The sequence below is a fragment of the Oncorhynchus kisutch genome, linkage group LG3 (genome assembly GCF_002021735.2).
Source record: "Oncorhynchus kisutch isolate 150728-3 linkage group LG3, Okis_V2, whole genome shotgun sequence".
In the NCBI taxonomy this organism is placed as follows: Eukaryota; Metazoa; Chordata; class Actinopteri; order Salmoniformes; family Salmonidae; genus Oncorhynchus; species Oncorhynchus kisutch.
In genome coordinates, this window is record NC_034176.2 from 1,925,010 (window position 1) to 1,946,817 (window position 21,808).

Genomic DNA, 21,808 nt, shown 5'->3' on the forward strand with positions numbered 1-21,808 from the left:
AGTCTGTTTTGTAGATTTACACACAATGTTTGTCTGATCTGTTGATCCCATATATGTTCTGGTATCCATGCTAGATATGGTCTCTACATTTATTTAACTAGGCAAGTCAGTTGCATCACACCACCCTGGCATCTTACAAAACCACTTCTTCATTTTGTAACTGTTGCTCGTGAGCTTCAAAATAAAGAATGTGTGTTTGCCGAGTGCTCTATTATGTATGCATGTGACAGCTGGACTCTGTTTTTAACACTGAATCGATTTATCCCCTGCAGAAAGAGATAAAGTGTCAACTTCTACACTTGTAGTCTGAATAGCAGCTCATTCTAACTAAGTAGGTCTCAAGGTCTCCTTCTAACTATAAGGTCTTTCATGAAAACAAATACAGCCATTTATTTGAGTCCCTAAGACAGTCACTTGAAACAAATTAATGTCAATACTCTTTTTATTAATGAAAATTAACATTGCAAGAGTCAAACAGCACTGAAGCAAATGAGTATCTTTCTCAACATCAAGTGTCTCACTGTATTTCCGTTTAGACGGTTGTTCTATTACACTGAATGTATATCGGTCTAATGTTCATTTCTCTTTCGTTTTTCATTTCTCTGTGTCATCCCTTCCTCCTGTTGGATCTGGCTCCACCTCACAGGTAAGAACATTGACTTTTGCCCTTGTGGTTCCTTCATCTAGCCAATTAGAGCATTAGGGTGGAGATCTCCCTCTCCATACTGTTAACAACACAGTCCAGGGTTGGGGTCAAGTCTAATTGAATGCAATCATTTCAGAAGGTCAACTGAAATTCCAATTCAATAATTGCAAAGGGGATTTATTTTCAATCATTTCTCTATAAACTGAAAAAGGGGGAATATTTATTCCAAAAGTTATTTATAAAAAAAAATGTTAAAAAAATAATAATATATATATATAAAAAGTACCAGTCAGAAATTTGGACACACCTCCTCATTCCAGGGTTTTCTTTATTTTTTAAACTATTTTCTACATTGTAGAATAATAGTGAAGACAACAAAACTATGTAATAGTACATTTGAAATCATGTAGTAACCAAAAACTGTTAAACAAATCAAAATATATTTGAGATTTGAGATTCTTCAAAGTAGCCGACCTTTGCCTTGCGGACAGCTTTACACACTCTTGGCATTCTCTCAACCAGCTTCATGAGGTAGTCACCTGGAATGCATTTCAATTAACAGGTGTGCCTTGTTAAAGTTAATTTGTGGAATTGCATTCCGTCTTAATGTGTTTGAGCCAGTCAGTTGTATTGTGACAAGGTATGGGGTGGTATACAGAAGATAGCCCTATTTGGTAAAATACCAAGTCCATATTATGGCATGACCCATCCCACTCCAGGCTGTGTAAGAGACATTTGACCAAGGAGGAGAGTGATGGAGTGCTGCATCAGATGACCTGGCCTCCATAATCACCTGACTTCAAACCAATTGAGATGGTTTGGGATGAGTTGGACCGCAGAGTGAAGGAAAATCAAGTGCTCAGCATATGTGGGAACTCTTTCAAGACTGTTGGAAAAGCATTCCTCATGAAGCTAGTTGAGAGAACGCCAAGAGTGTGCAAAGCTGTCATTAAGGCAAAGGGTGACTACTTTGATTTGTTTAACACTTTTGTTGGTCACTACATGATTCCATATGTGTTATTTAATAGTGTTGATGTCCTCACTATTATTCTACAATGTAGAAAATAGTAAAAATAAAGAAAAACCTTTTGAATGAGTAGGTGTGTCCAAACGTTTGACTGGTACTGTATATATATATATATATATATATATATTGAAGTTACTACCCGAATTGACTGACCTCAATTCTAATTGATCCCTACGCTGAAACAGACCACCATGTTTCCCTGGGGAAAGAGGTCTTCTGACCTCAATGGGACTAATGTACTTGGTTAGATTAAGGTTACATCAATTAACAAATATTAGGCATTTGTAAACACCCTCGTTGTTCGATGAGATATCGACGGAGGCCTTCTAGCCATGTGATACTTCACCTTATCTACAATCACCTTTCCATGGAAGTCTATACCCACAAGTTACTACATATATCTTATGTGGAACATTTAAATCTCATGACCTGCACTTTGTTTCAGCATACCACCATTATACTGTTTGAATCCCATTAAGATCCTAATGAACATCTCCTCGGGCCCTGACCGGACACATTACATTCAGATATTAATTAACATCTCCTCGGATCTGACCGGACACATTACATTCAGATATTAATTAACATCTCCTTGGATCTGACCGGACACATTACATTCAGATATTAATTAACATCTCCTTGGATCTGACCGGACACATTACATTCAGATATTAATTAACATCTCCTCGGATCTGACCGGACACATTACATTCAGATATTAATTAACATCTCCTTGGATCTGACCGGACACATTACATTCAGATATTAATTAACATCTCCTCGGGCCCTGACCGGACACATTACATTCAGATATTAATTAACATCTCCTCGGATCTGACCGGACACATTACATTCAGATATTAATTAACATCTCCTCGGACACATCACGTGCTTCTTGTTTAGCTTGTTTTTAGACCCCAGACGATCGGTGAGGAATAAATGAATCTGAAGCAGGCCCCCGGAAGATAGGCAATATACCAGAACATTAACCACAGCCACAACATTCTCCATGGGAGAGTAGCGTGAAGAGGATTTTAATAAGAAATGTTTAATAGTTAATTCTGTGAAACTGATTAACACCCAGTATCAGCTCAGAGTGTTCGAAACTCTGTAGCGAGTTCAGTATTTAGACTCAAGGGGGAGGATGGGAGGGCTATAAAAGGTTTTTTCTCCATACCAAGTTACTGTGGGCAGAGGAGGCAACTGAAGGGGTTTGAGTAGTAGTGTGTAGTTTGTCCCTTAACCCTAACCCTGTGCCTTTTAAGAAAAACTCCCCTCTATGTTTCCTAGTAATGTCTAAACTGATGCAGCAGACAGACAGACAGACAGCCAGACAGACAGCTGTAGGATTCCTTCCCAGGTCAGTGCACAGGAAGGAAGGGAGACAAGGAAAAGATTTGAGGAAAGGAAACCAAGACTGACATTCGAGATACGGCCTGTTGCCCCCTGACTCTGTGAGGTAGTGAGGGGAAGGAAGGAGTTAGGAGTGTTGAGATATGGCCTGTTGCCCCCTGACTCTGTGAGGTAGTGAGGGGAAGGAAGGAGTTAGGAGTGTTGAGATATGGCCTGTTGCCCCCTGACTCTGTGAGGTAGTGAGGGGAAGGAAGGAGTTAGGAGTGTTGAGATATGGCCTGTTGCCCCCTGACTCTGTGAGGTAATGAGGGGAAGGAATGAGTTAGGAGTGTTGAGATACGGCCTGTGGCCCCTTGACTCTGTGAGGTAGTGAGGGGAAGGAATGAGTTTGGAGTGTTGAGATACGGCCTGTGGCCCCCTGACTCTGTGAGGTAGTGAGGGGAAGGAATGAGTTTGGAGTGTTGAGATACGGCCTGTGGCCCCCTGACTCTGTGAGGTAGTGAGGGGAAGAAATGAGTTTGGAGTGTTGAGATACGGCCTGTGGCCCCCAGCCTGGGAGGTCAGGGGTCCAGTGTATTGAGCAATTCCCCCCCCCCATCTGCCCCCCCCATCTCTGGTGTCATTGTTGTGTTGACACACTGGTCATTGAGCATTGAGCTGATTCTGCAGTTGCTCTGTCCTCTCTGCTGGCCTAGCAGCACTCAGGGGTGTAGTGTGTTGCTCTCTGCTGGCCTAGCAGCACTCAGGGGGTGTAGTGTGTTGATCTGTCCTCTCTGCTGGCCTAGCAGCACTCAGGGGGTGTAGTGTGTTGATCTCTGCTGGCCTAGCAGCACTCAGGGGGTGTAGTGTGTTTATTTGTCCTCTCTGCTGGCCTAGCAGCACTCAGGGGGTGTAGTGTGTTGCTCTCTGCTGGCCTAGCAGCACTCAGGGGGTGTAGTGTGTTGCTCTCTGCTGGCCTAGCAGCACTCAGGGGGTGTAGTGTGTTGCTCTGTCCTCTCTGCTGGCCTAGCAGCACTCAGGGGGTGTAGTGTGTTGATCTCTGCTGGCCTAGCAGCACTCAGGGGGTGTAGTGTGTTGATCTCTGCTGGCCTAGCAGCACTCAGGGGGTGTAGTGTGTTGCTCTCTGCTGGCCTAGCAGCACTCAGGGGGTGTAGTGTATTGATCTCTGCTGGCCTAGCAGCACTCAGGGGTTGTAGTGTGTTGATCTGTCCTCTCTGCTGGCCTAGCAGCTCTCAGGGGGTGTAGTGTGTTGCTCTCTGCTGGCCTAGCAGCACTCAGGGGGTGTAGTGTGTTGCTCTGTCCTCTCTGCTGGCCTAGCAGCCCTCAGGGGGTGTAGTGTGTTGCTCTGTCCTCTCTGCTGGCCTAGCAGATCTCAGTGGGTGTAGTGTGTTGATCTCTGCTGGCCTAGCAGCACTCAGGGGGTGTAGTGTGTTGATCTGTCCTCTCTGCTGGCCGAGCAGCACTCAGGGGGTGTAGTGTGTTGATCTGTCCTCTCTGCTGGCCTAGCAGCACTCAGGGGGTGTAGTGTGTTGATCTCTGCTGGCCTAGCAGCCCTCAGGGGGTGTAGTGTGTTGCTCTCTGCTGGCCTAGCAGCACTCAGGGGGTGTAGTGTGTTGCTCTGTCCTCTCTGCTGGCCTAGCAGCACTCAGGGGGTGTAGTGTGTTGATCTCTGCTGGCCTAGCAGCACTCAGGGGGTGTAGTGTGTTGATCTCTGCTGGCCTAGCAGCACTCAGGGGGTGTAGTGTGTCTATCTGTCCTCTCTGCTGGCCTAGCAGCACTCAGGGGGTGTAGTGTGTTGATCTCTGCTGGCCTAGCAGCACTCAGGGGGTGTAGTGTGTTGATCTCTGCTGGCCTAGCAGCACTCAGGGGGTGTAGTGTGTTGCTCTCCGCTGGCCTAGCAGCACTCAGGGGGTGTAGTGTGTTGATCTGTCCTCTCCGCTGGCCTAGCAGCACTCAGGGGGTGTAGTTGTGGCAAGTTTTAGCATTAAAAAATGTGGCCTCTTTGTTCACTTCTCATCGTCCCTCCTTTCCCTTGATTGATCAATCACTTATTTTTCTTTCTTTCGTTCATGTTTTGAATGGGAATGAATGGGTTGGAAACATCACCATTTGTTATTTCATCAGGGGGGATTACAGTGTAATTGACAGGGGTTTACAGACAGGTATTTTTAAAGTGCTGCCCTGTAGTAATGGGGTCCTGTGGAGAGCTGAGTAGAGAACGTGGTTGGGGATAAGTGTGTGTGCGTGAGTGTGAATGTGTGTGTATGTATGTGTGTGTGTGTGTGTGTGTGTGTGTGTGTGTGTGTGTGTGTGTGTGTGTGTGTGTGTGTGTGTGTGTGTGAGTGTGTGTGTGTGTGGAAGGATGAAAGGAGGGATGAGGGAAGGAGGGATGGAAGGAAGGTAGGATGGAGGGAAGGAAGGAAGGATGGAGGGGTGTAAGGAAATGAAGGATGGAGGGAGGGAGGGAGGGAGGGAGGGAGGGAGGGAGGGAGGGAGGGAGGGAGGGAAGGATGGATGGAATGAAGGAGGGAAGGATGGAGGGAAGGAAGGAAGGAAGGAAGGATGGACGGAAGGAAGGAAGGAAGGAAGGAAGGAAGGAAGGAAGGAAGGAAGGAAGGAAGGAAGGAAGGAAGGAAGGAAGGAAGGAAGGAAGGAAGGAAGGAAGGAAGGAAGGAAGGAAGGAAGGAAGGAAGGAAGGAAGGAAAGAGGACATTCCCCTTTTCATGTGGGGATATTTAATGATGGTGGTGGAAAACTGGCTGGAGAGAGTCACATGGTCATGGATATATTTACCAGAGAGAGTCACATGGTCATGGATATATTTACCAGAGAGAGACATGGTCATGGATATATTTACCAGAGAGAGACATGGTCATGGATATATTTACCAGAGAGAGACATGGTCATGGATATATTTACCAGAGAGAGACATGGTCATAGATATATTTACCAGAGAGAGACATGGAGAGAGACAGAGAGTCATGTAGAGGAACGTGAGGCTGTCTACCTGTTCCACTGCAGCCCCGTGGATGTGAATGGGGGCGTGCTAGCCTCCCCGTTTCTTGTAATCTACAATCAGCTCCTTGGTCTTACTGATGTTGAGGGAGAGGTTGTTCTGGTACCACACTGTCAGTTAACTGACCTCCTCCCTGTAGGCTGACTCATCGTCACCGGTGATCAAACTTGATTTTTTTGTTGGAGTGGTGCGTTGCCACGCAGTCGTGGATGAACAAGGAGTACAGGATGGGACTAAGCACGCACCCCTGAGGGTCCCCCATGTTGAGGATCAGCATGGTGGTGGTGATGTTACATTGAACATTACAGACTGGGACAAGGAGAGGTTGAACATTACAGACTGGGACAAGGAGAGGTTGAACATTACAGACTGGGACAAGGAGAGGATGAACATTACAGACTGGGACAAGGAGAGGTTGAACATTACAGACTGGGATAAGGAGAGGTGGGAACATTACAGACTGGGACAATGAGAGGTTTAACTGACTTGCCTAGTTAAATAAAGGTTAAATAAAATAACTAAAGAGTAAAAAATGAATAGGGACATTTGTAATATTTTCATAATGAATTGGAGGCTCCATCAGGAGGGAGACACAGACCACCTCTTCATAGTATTTTACACATGACATCATGTCAGCACAACCCTCAGCGCGTGTGTTAGTGTGTGTGTGTTTGTGTGTGTGTTGGTGTGTGTGTTAGTGTGTGTGTTAGTGTGTGTTGGTGTGTGTGCTTGTGTGTGCTTGTGTGTTCGGTGTGTGTGTTAGTGTGTGTGTTCACGTTGCTCCCATGTGTGTGTATGTATGTGAGGCAATGGGAGCCAGTGTAGCCGAAGGAGTTGTTATGAGAGTTAGCGTAGCCGAGGGAGCTGTTATGAGAGCCAGCGTCGCCGAGTGAGTTGTTATGAGAGTTAGCATAGCCGAGGGAGTTGTTATGAGAGTTAGCGTAGCAGAGGGAGCTGTTATGGGAGCCAGCGTCGCCAAGGGAGCTGTTATGAGAGCCAGCGTCGCCGAGGGAGTTGTTATGAGAGTTAGCGTAGCAGAGAGAGCTGTTATGAGAGCCAGTGTCGCCGAGGGAGCTGGGGCATCGGTAGTGTCAGAAGATATAGTATAGATACTGTAAACTCAGAGAGAGAGAGCAGAGAGAGAGAGAGCGCAGAGAGAGAGAGAGAGAGAGAGAGAGGGAGAGAGAGCGAGAGAGAGAGAGTGAGAGAGAGCGAGAGAGAGAGAGATAGCGAGAGAGAGAGAGAGAGAGAGGGAAGAGAGGGAGAGAGAGCGAGAGGGAGAGAGAGCGAGAGAGAGAGAGAGAGAGAGAGGGAAGAGAGGGAGAGAGCGAGAGAGAGAGAGCGAGAGAGAGAGACAGCGAGAGAGCGAGAGAGAGAGAGAGAGAGCAAGAGAGAGAGAGAGAGAGAGAGACAGAGACAGAGAGAGAGAGGTAGAGAGAGAGAGATACAGAGAGAGCGAGAGAGAGACAGAGAGAGAGAGATACAGAGAGAGCGAGAGAGAGACAGAGAGAGAGAGGTAGAGAGAGAGAGATACAGAGAGAGAGAGCGAGAGAGAGAGAGACAGAGAGAGAGACAGAGAGAGCGAGAGAGAGAGAGAGAGACAGAGAGAGAGAGGTAGAGAGAGAGAGATACAGAGAGAGAGAGAGACAGAGACAGAGAGGTAGAGATACAGAGAGAGCGAGAGAGAGCGAGACAGAGAGAGAGAGGTAGAGAGAGAGAGAGAGATACAGAGAGAGAGAGAGCGAGAGAGACAGAGACAGAGCGAGAGAGAGAGAGCGAGAGAGAGAGCGAGAGAGAGAGAGAGAGAGAGAGAGAGAGAGAGAGAGAGAGAGAGAGAAGAGGGAATATTAACTAGGTGGATATTTGTCCTGTTTCAATAGAAATGTGTTGTTTTCTTATCCCACAGTGGTGTCACGGCCAGCCATTAGGATTAAGTGCGTTGCTCAAGGGCACATCGACATATTTTTCACCTTGTCAGCTCAGGGATTTAAAGTAATGATCTTTTGGTTATTGGCCCAATGCTCTAACCTCTACCTGTCGCCCTGAGAGTGAGAGAAAAGAAAGGCTGCTTTTGAAGTTCACCGCCGACAGCTCTTTCCCCTCTGGTGACCTGCTGGTACCTAATACCACGAAGCAGGGTTAGCTCTGAACTCAGAGCGCCTAAAGGTCCCATTGAACTCTGTCCTCTCCTCTCCTCGCAGGGTTCCTTCAAATACTTCAGACACATAAACCAAATGGGGCCCTGACAAGCGTTCAGTTCAGATTGAAAACAATAGCACCCGGTGACTGTCCTGTTGTCTTTCTGCTCCCGTCCACTCCTCTACTGGTGACTGTCCTGTTGTCTTTCTGTTGTCTTTCTCCTCCTGTCCACTCCTCTACTGGTGACTGTTCTGTTGTCTTCCTGTTGTCTTTCTCCTCCTGTCCCCTCCTCTACTGGTGACTGTCCTGTTGTCTTTCTCCTCCTGTCCACTCCTCTATTGGTGACTGTCCTGTTGTCTTTCTGTTGTCTTTCTCCCCCTGTCCACTCCTCTACTGGTGACTGGGTCACGGAATTTCCGAAATGTTCTCAGTAGAACTATTAGAAAATTGTTAATAACCATTCAAGATATATATACATTTTTTTAAATAACAATAATTTAATATTTGTTCATATTTAAGTGCAATTTTCATTAAATGTGGGTTTTAAAACATGTTCGATGGTCAAATAAATGTCCCCCTACACGAATCACTGTTTAGGCTACCTGCTGGTTACTAGTCCAACACTCTAACCACTAGGCTACCTGCTGGTTACTAGTCCAACGCTCTAACCACTAGGCTACCTGCTGGTTACTAGTCCAACACTCCAACCACTAGGCTACCTGCTGGTGACTGGCCCAACACTCTAACCACTAGGCTACCTGCTGGTTACTAGTCCAACGCTCTAACCACTAGGCTACCTGCTGGTTACTAGTCCAACACTCCAACCACTAGGCTACCTGCTGGTGACTGGCCCAACACTCTAACCACTAGGCTACCTGCTGGTTACTAGTCCAACACTCTAACCACTAGGCTACCTGCTGGTTACTGGCCCAACACTCTAACCACTAGGCTACCTGCTGGTTACTAGTCCAACGCTCTAACCACTAGGCTACCTGCTGGTTACTGGCCCAACACTCTAACCACTAGGCTACCTGCTGGTTACTGGCCGAACACTCTAACCACTAGGCTACCTGCTGGTTACTAGTCCAACGCTCTAACCACTAGGCTACCTGCTGGTTACTAGTCCAACGCTCTAACCACTAGGCTACCTGCTGGTTACTAGTCCAACGCTCTAACCACTAGGCTACCTGCTGGTTACTGGCCCAACACTCTAACCACTAGGCTACCTGCTGGTTACTGGCCGAACACTCTAACCACTAGGCTACCTGCTGGTTACTAGTCCAACGCTCTAACCACTAGGCTACCTGCTGGTTACTAGTCCAACACTCTAACCACTAGGCTACCTGCTGGTTACTAGTCCAACACTCTAACCACTAGGCTACCTGCTGGTTACTAGTCCAACACTCTAACCACTAGGCTACCTGCTGGTTACTAGTCCAACACTCTAACCACTAGGCTACCTGCTGGTTACTAGTCCAACACTCTAACCACTAGGCTACCTGCTGGTTACTGGCCCAACACTCTAACCACTAGGCTACCTGCTGGTTACTGGCCGAACACTCTAACCACTAGGTTACCTGCTGGTTACTAGTCCAACACTCTAACCACTAGGCTACCTGCTGGTTACTAGTCCAACACTCTAACCACTAGGCTACCTGCTGGTGACTGTAAGTTATATTAGACATATTTCAGTACGAAAGGATTCATGTTTGCCAATAAACCGGTTTTAACCAGTTTTAACACATTTAAACCAGATTTAACCTGTTTTCACACATTTTAACCAGTTAACACATTTTAACAAATTTTAACCAGTTTTAACACATTTAAACCAGTTTAAACCAGTTTTAACACATTTTAACCAGTTTTAAACACATTTTAACCAGTTTTAACACATTTTAACCAGTTTAAAATTTAAAGCAGTTTTAACCAGTTTAAAAATTTAAAGCAGTTTTAATCAGTTTTTAACACATTTGAACCAGTGTTAACTCATTTTAACGAGATTATTATCTAAGTGAATCATCTTGTTTTCCTTCTAGTTGTACGAGTTGGACGATGAGGTCAAGAGGAAAGAGTTTCTTGATGACCTCTTCAGTTTTATGCAGAAGAGAGGTGAGTTCTTAATATACCATAATGTAATACATATCTCATAATATATATTATATAAAATCAACATAACTATACCTTTCTTGGAGCATAGTGATTCTTGTGAATCTATAGTGGTTGTTAAAACTGTTTGAATGTTTTAGCGTGTCACACATCCTCAACAGACAGTAGATCAGACTTCCTGTTCTAAGTTCTGATCAGAGTATGACGCGGTGTCTGAACTTCAATTGGAAAACATTTATTTTTGTGAAAAGTTTGCCTGTAGTTGCTCCAAGCTAATTTTCTCAAAGTCCTTTGTGAGACAGAAACATTTGTTTGTGTATCTCTGTCCGTCCTTCCGTCAGTCCGTTTGTCTTGTGAAAACTGCTGCAGATGTTAGACAGCTGTAACAACAGGAGAATGTGGCTGAGTGTTTCGAAGGCCCCAGAGGGCCCAGAGCCTGGATAGTATTTGGGGCCTGGATAGTATTTGGATAGTGTTTGGGGTCTGGATAGTATTTGGGGCCTGGATAGTATTTGGGGCCTGGATAGTATTTGGGGCCTGGATAGTATTTGGGGTCTGGATAGTATTTGGGGTCTGGATAGTATTTGGGGCCTGGATAGTATTTGGGGTCTGGATAGTATTTGGATAGTATTTGGGGTCTGGATAGTATTTGGGGTCTGGATAGTATTTGGGGTTTGGATAGTATTTGGATAGTATTTGGGGTCTGGATAGTATTTGGGGTTTGGATAGTATTTGGATAGTATTTGGGGTCTGGATAGTATTTGGGGTTTGGATAGTATTTGGATAGTATTTGGGGTCTGGATAGTATTTGGGGTTTGGATAGTATTTGGATAGTATTTGGGGTCTGGATAGTATTTGGGGTCTGGAAAGTATTTGGGGTCCTGGATAGTATTTGGGGTCTGGATAGTATTTGGGGTCTGGATAGTATTTGGGGTCCTGGATAGTATTTGGGGTTTGGATAGTATTTGGGGTCTGGATAGTATTTGGGGTCTGGATAGTATTTGGGGTCCTGGATAGTATTTGGGGTCTGGATAGTATTTGGGGTCTGGATAGTATTTGGGGTCTGGATAGTATTTGGATAGTATTTGGGGTCTGGATAGTATTTGGGGTCTGGATAGTATTTGGGGTCTGGATAGTATTTGGGGTCTGGATAGTATTTGGGGTCTGGATAGTATTTGGGGTCTGGATAGTATTTGGGGTCTGGATAGTATTGGAGTCTGGATAGTATTTGGGGTCTGGATAGTATTTGGGGCTTGGATAGTATTTGCGGTCTGGATAGTATTTGGGGTCTGGATAGTATTTGGGGTCTGGATAGTGTTTGGGGTCTGGATAGTGTTTGGGGTCTGGATAGTATTTGGGGTCTGGATAGTATTTGGGGCCTGGATAGTATTTGGGGTCTGGATAGTATTTGGGGTCTGGATAGTATTTGGGGTCTGGATAGTATTTGGGGTCTGGATAGTATTTGGGGTCTGGATAGTATTTGGGGTCTGGATAGTATTTGGGGCTTGGATAGTATTGGGGTCTGGATAGTATTTGGGGTCTGGATAGTATTTGGGGCTTGGATAGTATTTGGGGTCTGGATAGTATTTGGGGTCTGGATAGTATTTGGGGTCTGGATAGTATTTGGGGTCTGGATAGTGTTTGGGGTCTGGATAGTGTTTGGGGTCTGGATAGTATTTGGGGTCTGGATAGTATCTGGGGTCTGGATAGTATTTGGGGCTTGGATAGTATTTGGGGTCTGGATAGTATTTGGGGTCTGGATAGTATTTGGGCTTGGATAGTATTTGGGGTCTGGATAGTATTTGGGGTCTGGATAGTATTTGGGGTCTGGATAGTATTTGGGGTCTGGATAGTATTTGGGGTCTGGATAGTATTTGGGGCTTGGATAGTATTTGGGGTCTGGATAGTATTTGGGTCTGGATAGTATTTGGGGCTTGGATAGTATTTGGGGTCTGGAAAGTATTTGGGGTATGGATAGTATTTGGGATCTGGATAGTATTTGGGGTCTGGATAGTATTTTGGGGTCTGGATAGTGTTTGGGGTCTGGATAGTATTTGGGGTCTGGATAGTGTTTGGGGTCTGGATAGTATTTGGGGTCTGGATAGTATTTGGGGCTTGGATAGTATTTGGGGTCTGGATAGTATTTGGGGTCTGGATAGTATTTGGATCTGGATAGTATTTGGGGTCTGGATAGTATTTGGGGTCTGGATAGTGTTTGGGGTCTGGATAGTATTTGGGGTCTGGATAGTGTTTGGGGTCTGGATAGTATTTGGGGTCTGGATAGTGTTTGGGGTCTGGATAGTATTTGGGGTCTGGATAGTATTTGGGGTCTGGATAGTGTTTGGGGTCCTGGATAGTATTTGGGGTCTGGATAGTATTTGGGGTCTGGATAGTATTTGGGGTCTGGGTAGTATTTGGGGTCTGGATAGTAATTTGGGGTCTGGATAGTGTTTGGGGTCTGGATAGTGTTTGGGGTCCTGGATAGTATTTGGGGTCTGGATAGTATTTGGGGTCTGGATAGTATTTGGGGTCTGGATAGTGTTTGGGGTCTGGATAGTATTTGGGGTCTGGATAGTGTTTGGGGTCTGATAGTGTTTGGGGTCTGGATAGTATTTGGGGTCTGGATAGTATTGGGGGTCTGGATAGTATTTGGGGTCTGGATAGTATTTGGGGTCTGATAGTATTTGGGGGTCTGGATAGTATTTGGGGTCTGGATAGTATTTGTGGTTTGGATAGTATTTGGGGTCTGGATAGTATTTGGGGTCTGGATAGTATTTGGGGTCTGGATAGTATTTGGGGTCTGGATAGTATTTGGGGTCTGGATAGTATTTGGGGGTCTGGATAGTATTTGGGGTCTGTATAGTATTTGGGGTCTGGATAGTATTTGGGGTCTGGATAGTATTTGGGGTCTGGATAGTGTTTGGGGTCTGGATAGTATTTGGGGTCTGGATAGTATTTGGGGTCTGGATAGTATTTGGGGTCTGGATAGTATTTGGGGTCTGGATAGTATTTGGGGTCTGGATAGTATTTGGGGTCTGGATAGTATTTGGGGTCTGGAAGTATTTGGGGCTTGGATAGTATTTGGGGTCTGGATAGTATTTGGGGTCTGGATAGTATTTGGGGTCCTGGATAGTATTTGGGGTCTGGATAGTATTTGGGGTCTGGATAGTATTTGGGGTCTGGATAGTATTTGGTGTCTGGATAGTATCTGGGGTCTGGATAGTATTTGGGGCCTGGATAGTATTTGGGCTCTTAACAAGCTACCTGAAAACACAATCATCGCAGGATGAAGGAGGGTCGAAACCATTCCTTCCTCCCTCACCTTGCAAGTGTATACTCGTCAGACGTCATGAAACGTCATCAGAAGTGTCCCCTTAATTTGAGGGCTGAGGGGATAGGGTGTGTCTTCTTAGTGTTTGGAATGCTGCCATAGTTATTGGACACAAAGACAGAGCTCTATTTTAGGAGTACAAGACTTGCTTGTCGGTATGTTTTTGTTATTTTTGTTTGGGCGTTCTTTATGATGAGGGCGGCAGGTAGCTTAGCAGTGTCACGACTTCCGCCGAAGTTGGTGCCTCTCTTTGTTCGGGCGGCGTGCGGCGGTCGACGCCACCGATCTACGTTTCCTTTTCCACTTGATTTGTCTTCATTGTCCACACCTGGTTTCCATTACGTTCTCATTTATTCCCTATTTAACCCCCTGGTTCCCACATGGTTTTGTGCGTGTTTGTTCTTTGTTAAGTTGTCGCTCTGTTGTGTCGAGTATTTTTTTATTTTTTTTGTTTGTGATTTTCAGAGTAAAGTACGTGTTTTCCTCGATGGCCAAAAAGCTGCCTTTGACGAACACCAAACGTGTTTGCTAATTTTTTCTTTAGGCAATGGCAATTTCTAAAGCCCAGCTCTGTGGAGTGTACAGCTTAAAGAGGAAGAGACACACAGAGTGTGACAGGAAGAGGTACACAGGGTGTGACAGGAAGAGACACACAGGGTGTGACAGGAAGAGGTACACAGGGTGTGACAGGAAGAGGTACACAGGGTGTGACAGGAAGAGGTACACAGGGTGTGACAGGAAGAGGTACACAGGGTGTGACAGGAAAGAGGTACACAGGGTGTGGCAGGAAGAGGTACACAAGGTGTGACAGGAAGAGGTACACAGGGTGTGACAGGAAGAGATACACAGGGTGTGACAGGAAGAGGTACACAGGGTGTGACAGGAAGAGGTACACAGAGTGTGACAGGAAGAGACATAGTCAAATAAATTATAGGAACTTAATTACCTTTGCTCTCTCTCTCTCTCTCTCTCACTCTTTCTCTGTCTCTCTCTCTCTCTCCTCTCTCTCTCTCTCTCTCTTCTCTCCTCTCTCTCACTCTTTCTCTGTCTCTCTCTCTCTCTCTCTCTCTCTCTCTCTCTCTCTCTCTCTCTCTCTCTCTCTCTCACTCTTTCTCTGTCTCTCTCTCTCTCTCTCTGTCTCTCTCTCTCTCTCTCTCTCTCTCTCTTCTCTTCTCTCTCTCTCTCTCTCTCTCTCTCTCTCTCTCTGTCTCTCTGTCTTTCTGTCTCTGACTCTCTCTCACACACACAGTACACTCCTCACTCCCCCTATATTTAATGTGGAGTCTTCGGTGATAGTGACATCACATGTTGAGTCCAGAATGTCCCTGTATTGATCCAGTCATTGTTAAGTATCATTGATTCACTGCAGCGATGCTCATCGTCGTACAGGAAGCCTGTGATGAAGGAAATCTTATTAATTTGACTGCTGAATAACTACTATCTGACAGTCAGATGCATTGACCCATTGCTGGATCTGTAGCAGCACCGCCTGCATTAAGAATCACTACATTGACTCTTAACACACCAGGCAGTTAAAGCGTTTGAATGATCAGAGGTACATAGGTTTTTTCCTGAGCACATCATTTGTTATTGTGTATAAATCTTCTTATTCCTCTGTTGATTTCTCTATAGGTTTGCTATTCAAGTCACTTGAATAATGTGAATAACTCCTGTGCTGTAACATGTGTATAGCAACCTGTTCATAAAAATGAGCTCAGTACAATGTTTTGTCTGATTTTAAATCCAGTAGTTTTTTACTGTGAAACCATAGAACATCTGTCAATGGTTTTGAACTCTAGTCAGTCATGAAACTGTCAACTTGACATTTCATTCAATACCACATCAATACACCCTACAACTCTGTTCCTAAACCATGTTCTCCTCCCTAAACCTCCTCTATTCTCTAGGAAGACTTCCTGTCTCTCTCGGTCCCAGAAGTCCAGTCTGGTATTACCTGACTATATATGAAACGTCAGATGAAACAATCCTCCAGTTAGTCTTTACCTCCACTGTGCTGTGTTCCCCTGCTGCACCCCGCTGTGCTCCAGCTCTCCTCCTCTCCTCCCTCTTTCCTCTCCTCCCTCTTTCCTCTCCTCCCTCTTTCCTCTCCTCCTCTCCTCCCCCTCTCCTCTCCTCCCTCTTTCCTCTCCTCCTCTCCCCCCTCTCCTCCTCTCCTCCCTCTCTCCTCCTCTCCTCCTCTCCTCTCCTCTCGTCTCCCTCTCCTCCTCCTCTCCTCCCTCTTTCCTCTCCTCTCCCCCCTCTCCTCCTCTCCTCCCCCTCTCCTCTCCTCCTCCTCTCCTCTCCTCTCGTCTCCCTCTCCTCCTCCTCTCCTCCCCCTCTCCTCTCCTCTCCTCCCCCTCTCCTCTCCTCCCCCTCTCCTCTCCTCCCCCTCTCCTCTCCTCCCCCTCTCCCCCTCTCCTCCCCCTCTCCTCTCCTCCTCCTCTCCTCTCCTCTCGTCTCCCTCTCCTCCTCCTCTCCTCCCCCTCTCCTCTCCTCTCCTCCCCCCTCTCCTCTCCTCCTCTCCTCCTCTCCTCCCCCTCTCCTCTCCTCCCCCTCTCCTCTCCTCCCCCTCTCCTCTCCTCCTCTCCTCTCCTCTCGTTCCTCCCTCTCCTCCTCCTCTCCTCCCCCTCTCTCTCCCTCCCCCCTCTCCTCTCCCTCCCCTTCCTCTCCTCCTCTCCTCCCCCTTCTCATCCCCCTCTCCTCTCCTCCTCCTCTCCTCTCCTCTCGTCTCCCTCTCCTCCTCCTCCTCCTCCCCCTCCCCTCTCCTCTCCTCTCCTCCCTTTCTCCTCTCCTCTCCTCCCCCTCTCCTCTCCTCCCCTCTCTCCCTCTCCTCTCCTCTCCTCCCCCTCTCCTCCTCTCCTCCCCTCTCCCTCTCCCTTCCCTCTCTTCCTCTCCCTCCCCCTCTCCTCTCCCTCTCCTCTCCTCCTCTCTCACAGCCCTGCGCTGCTTGCTGCTGTTGTTTCCACTATATTTCTGCAGGTATTGATTGTCATTATAGTAAATCCGATGGGCACAATGGAGCTCTCACAGCAAAATACAGGTTAATTATCTCAGCGTCAGGCTGCTCACAAAGGGCCGACCTGTCCCTCTTTACAGCCGGGGCATTAAACTACACAGTACAAATGATTACCTGCCTCCTTTTACCCTGCTAATTAAGACCTGAGTGGAACGAAAACAAAAGACGATGAGGATCCCCAGTCAGTTTGTGGTCGAAGAGCTGAAAGTCTTGTTTAAAGTGATGTTATTTTCATAGATACGGTGAATTTCAATACCACATGTTATTTTCATAGATACTGTGTATTTCAATACCACATGTTATTTTCATAGATACGGTTGTATTTCAATACCACAGAGCTGAAAGTCTCGTTTAATGTTATTTTAATAGATCAGGTGTATTTAAATACCACATGTTATTGTCATAGATCAGGTGTATTTAAATACCACATGTTATTTTCATAGATAAGGTGTATCTAAATACCACATGTTATTTTCATAGATATGGTGTATTTAAATACCACATGTTATTTTCATAGATACGGTGTATTTAAATACCACATGTTATTTTCATACATACGGTGTATTTAAATACCACATGCTATTTTCATACATACGGTGTATTTAAATACCACATGTTATTTTCATAGATACGGTGTATTTCAATACCACAGAGCTGAAAGTCTCGTTTAATGTTATTTTCATAGGTCAGGTGTATTTAAATACCACATGTTATTTTCATAGATAAGGTGTATTTAAATACCACATGTTATTTTCATAGATACGGTGTATTTCAATACCACAGAGCTGAAAGTCTTGTTTAATGTTATTTTCATAGATCAGGTGTATTTAAATACCACATGTTATTTTCATAGATAAGGTGTATTTAAATACCACATGTTATTTTCATAGATAAGGTGTATTTAAATACCACATGTTATTTTCATAGATCAGGTGTATTTAAATACCACATGTTATTTTCATAGATAAGGTGTATTTAAATACCACATGTTATTTTCCTAGATCAGGTGTATTTAAATACCACATGTTATTTTCATAGATCAGGTGTATTTAAATACCACATGTTATTTTCATAGATAAGGTGTATTTAAATACCACATGTTATTTTCATAGATCGGGTGTATTTAAATACCACATGTTATTTTCATAGATAAGGTGTATTTAAATACCACATGTTATTTTCATAGATCAGGGGTATTTAAATACCACATGGTATTTTCATAGATAAGGTGTATTTAAATACCACATGTTATTTTCATAGATAAGGTGTATTTAAATACCACATGTTATTTTCATAGATACGGTGTATTTCAATACCACAGAGCTGAAAGTCTCGTTTAATGTTATTTTCATAGATCAGGTGTATTTAAATACCACATGTTATTTTCATAGATAAGGTGTATTTAAATACCACATGTTATTTTCATAGATAAGGTGTATTTAAATACCACATGTTATTTTCATAGATCAGGTGTATTTAAATACCACATGTTATTTTCATAGATAAGGTGTATTTAAATACCACATGTTATTTCCCTAGATCAGGTGTATTTAAATACCACATGTTATTTTCATAGATCAGGTGTATTTAAATACCACATGTTATTTTCATAGATAAGGTGTATTTAAATACCACATGTTATTTTCATAGATCGGGTGTATTTAAATACCACGTGTTATTTTCATAGATAAGGTGTATTTAAATACCACATGTTATTTTCATAGATCAGGTGTATTTAAATACCACATGTTATTTTCATAGATAAGGTGTATTTAAATACCACATGTTATTTTCATAGATAAGGTGTATTTAAATACCACATGTTATTTTCATAGATAAGGTGTATTTAAATACCACATGTACAGTATAAATGTAATCACTCTCAGCATTAATTCCGACTGGCCACCAAAGGTCTTACTGTGCAATGGTTGTGATTAGAGGGTGTACAGCTACGACAGGAAGTGACATTTCGTGGTAGGTTAGGTGAGCATTTTAGCTAAACCTTTACCCAAACTTTTTTTAAACCTGTTTTTCGCCCCAATTTTGTTGTTTCCAATTGGTAGTTACAGTCTTGTCTCATCGCTGCAAACTCTCGTACAGACTCAGGAAAGGCGAAGGTCGAGAGCCGTGCATCCTCCAAAACACAACGAAACCAAGCTGCACTGCTTCTTGACTCGATGCCCACTTAACCCGGAACCCAGCCAAACCAATGTATCAGAGGAGAGACAGTGCACCTGGTGACCGTGCACGATGGGACAAGGTCATCCCTGCCAGTCAAGCCCTCGGCTGACCCGGACGACGCTGGGCCGCCCCATGGGTCTCCTGGTCGCGACCGGCTGCGACAGAGCCTGGACTCGAACCAGGATCTCTAGTGGCACAGCTAGCACTGTGATGCCTTAGACCACTGCACCACACAGGAGGCCCCTTACCCAACCGTAACCCAAGTGTCCTGGACTTCCATGTTAATGATCCTAACCTGCCATGTTAATTCTCCTGTCCTGCCATGTTAATTATCCTGTCGTGCCATGTTAATGATCCTAACCTGCCATGTTAATGATCCTAAACTGTCATGCTAATTCTCCTGTCCTGCCATGTTAATTCTCCTCTCCTGCCATGTTAATTCTCCTGTCCTGCCGTGTTAATTCTCCTGTCCTGCCATGTTAATGATCCTAACCTGCCATGTTAATTCTCCTGTCCTGCCATGTTATTTCTCCTGTCCTGCCATGTTAATGATCCTGTCCTGCCATGTTAATTCTCCTGTCCTGCCATGTTAATTATCCTAACCTGCCATGTTAATTCTCCTGTCCTGCCATGTTAATGCTCCTGTCCTGCCATGTTAATTCTCCTGTCCTGCCATGTTAAAACTCCTGTCCTGCCATGTTAATTATCCTGTCCTGCCATGTTAATTCTCCTGTCCTGCCATGTTAATGATCCTAACCTGCCATGTTAATTCTGCTGTCCTGCCATGTTAATTTTCCTGTCCTGCTATGTTAATTCTCCTGTCCTGCCATGTTAATTCTCCATTCCTGCCATGTTATTCTCCTAACCTGCCATGTTAATTCTCCTGTCCTGCATGTTAATTCTCCGGTCCTGCCATGTTAATGATCCTAACCTGCCATGTTAATTCTCCTGTCCTGCCATGTTAATTCTTCTGTCCTGCCATGTTAATTCTCCTGTCCTGCCATGTTAATGATCCTAACCTGCCATGTTAATTATCCTGTCCTGCCATGTTATTCTCCTAACCTGCCATGTTAATCCTCCTGTCCTGCCATGTTAATTCTCCTGTCCTGCCATGTTATTTGTCCTGCCCTGCCATGTTAATGATCCTAACCTGCCATGTTAATTATCCTGTCCTGCCATGTTAATGATCCTAACCTGCCATGTTAATTCTCCTGTCCTGCCATGATAATTCTCCTGTCCTGCCATGTTAATTCTCCCGTCCTGCCATGTTAATTATCCTGTACTGCCATGTTAATGATCCTAACCTGCCATGTTATTGATCCTAACCTGCCATGTTAATGATCCTAACCTGCCATGTTAATTATCCTGTCCTGCCATGTTAAATCTCCTGTCCTGCTATGTTAATTATCCTGTCCTGCCATGTTAATTATCCTGTCCTGCCATGTTAATTCTCCTAACCTGCCATGTTAATTATCCTGTCCTGCCATGTTAATTCTCCTGTCCTGCCATGTTAATTTTCCTGTCCTGCCATGTTAATTCTCCTGTCCTGCCATGTTAATGATCCTTACCTGCCATGTTAATTCTCCTGTCCTGCGATGTTAATTATCCTGTCCTGGCACGTTAATTCTCCTGTCCTGCCATGTTAATTATCCTGTCCTGCTATGTTAATTATCCTGTCCTGCCATGTTAATGATCCTGTCCTGCCATGTTAATTCTCCTAACCTGCCATGTTAATTATCCTGTCCTGCCATGTTAATTCTCCTGTCCTGCCATGTTAATTATCCTGTCCTGCCATGTTAATTCTCCTGTCCTGCCATGTTAATGATCCTTACCTGCCATGTTAATTCTCCTGTCCTGCGATGTTAATTATCCTGTCCTGGCACGTTAATTCTCCTGTCCTGCCATGTTAATTCTCCTAACCTGCCATGTTAATTATCCTGTCCTGCCATGTTAATGATCCTAACCTGCCATGTTAAATCTCCTGTCCTGCCATGTTAATGATCCTTACCTGCCATGTTAACTTTCCTGTCCTGCCATGTTTATTCTCCTGTCCTGCAATGTTAATTCTCCTGTCCTGCCATGTTAATTATCCTGTCCTGCCATGTTAACCCTCCTGTCCTGCCATGTTAATTCTCCTGTCCTGCCATGTTAATTTTCCTGTCCTGCCATGTTAATTCTCCTGTCCTGCCATGTTAATTTTCCTGTCCTGCCGTGTTAATTCTCCTGTCCTGCCATGTTAATGATCCTAACCTGCCATGTTAATTCTCCTGTCCTGCCATGTTATTTCTCCTGTCCTGCCATGTTAATGATCCTGTCCCGCCATGTTAAATCTCCTGTCCTGCCATGTTAATTATCCTGTCCTGCCATGTTAATTATCCTGTCCTGCCATGTTAACCCTCCTGTCCTGCCATGTTAATTCTCCTGTCCTGCCATGTTAATTTTCCTGTCCTGCCATGTTAAACTCCTGTCCTGCCATTTTAATGATCCTAACCTGCCATGTTGATTTTCCTGTCTTGCCATGTTAATGATCCTAACCTGCCATGTTAATTTTCGTGTCCTGCCATGTTAATTCTCCTGTCCTGCCATGTTAATGATCCTGTCCTGCCATGTTAAGTCTCCTAACCTGCCATGTTAATTATCCTGTCCTGCCATGTTAATGATCCTAACCTGCCATGTTAAATCTCCTGTCCTGCCATGTTATTGATCCTAACCTGCCATGTTAAATCTCCTGTCCTGCCATGTTAATTATCCTAACCTGCCATGTTAAATCTCCTGTCCTGCCATGTTAATGATCCTAACCTGCCATGTTAACTTTTCTGTCCTGCCATGTTTATTCTCCTGTCCTGCTATGTTAATACTCCTGTCCTGCCATGTTAATTATCCTGTCCTGCCATGTTAATTCTCCTGTCCTGCCATGTTAATTCTCCTGTCCTGCCATGTTAATTTTCCTGTCCTGCCATGTTAATTCTCCTGTCCTGCCATTTTAATGATCC

General features: G+C 44.8%; 1 protein-coding gene across 1 annotated transcript in view; it reads left to right on the forward strand.

Annotated features, from left to right (window-relative positions):
* LOC109881625 (AT-rich interactive domain-containing protein 3A) overlaps window positions 1–21,808 on the forward strand; it is a 165,819-nt gene that overhangs the window by 116,259 nt on the left and 27,752 nt on the right. Inside the window, exon 4 of the mRNA XM_031816554.1 lies at window positions 10,218–10,290. Within this exon, the coding sequence (XP_031672414.1) occupies window positions 10,218–10,290 (73 nt within the window). The remainder of the gene's footprint in view (window positions 1–10,217; window positions 10,291–21,808) is intronic.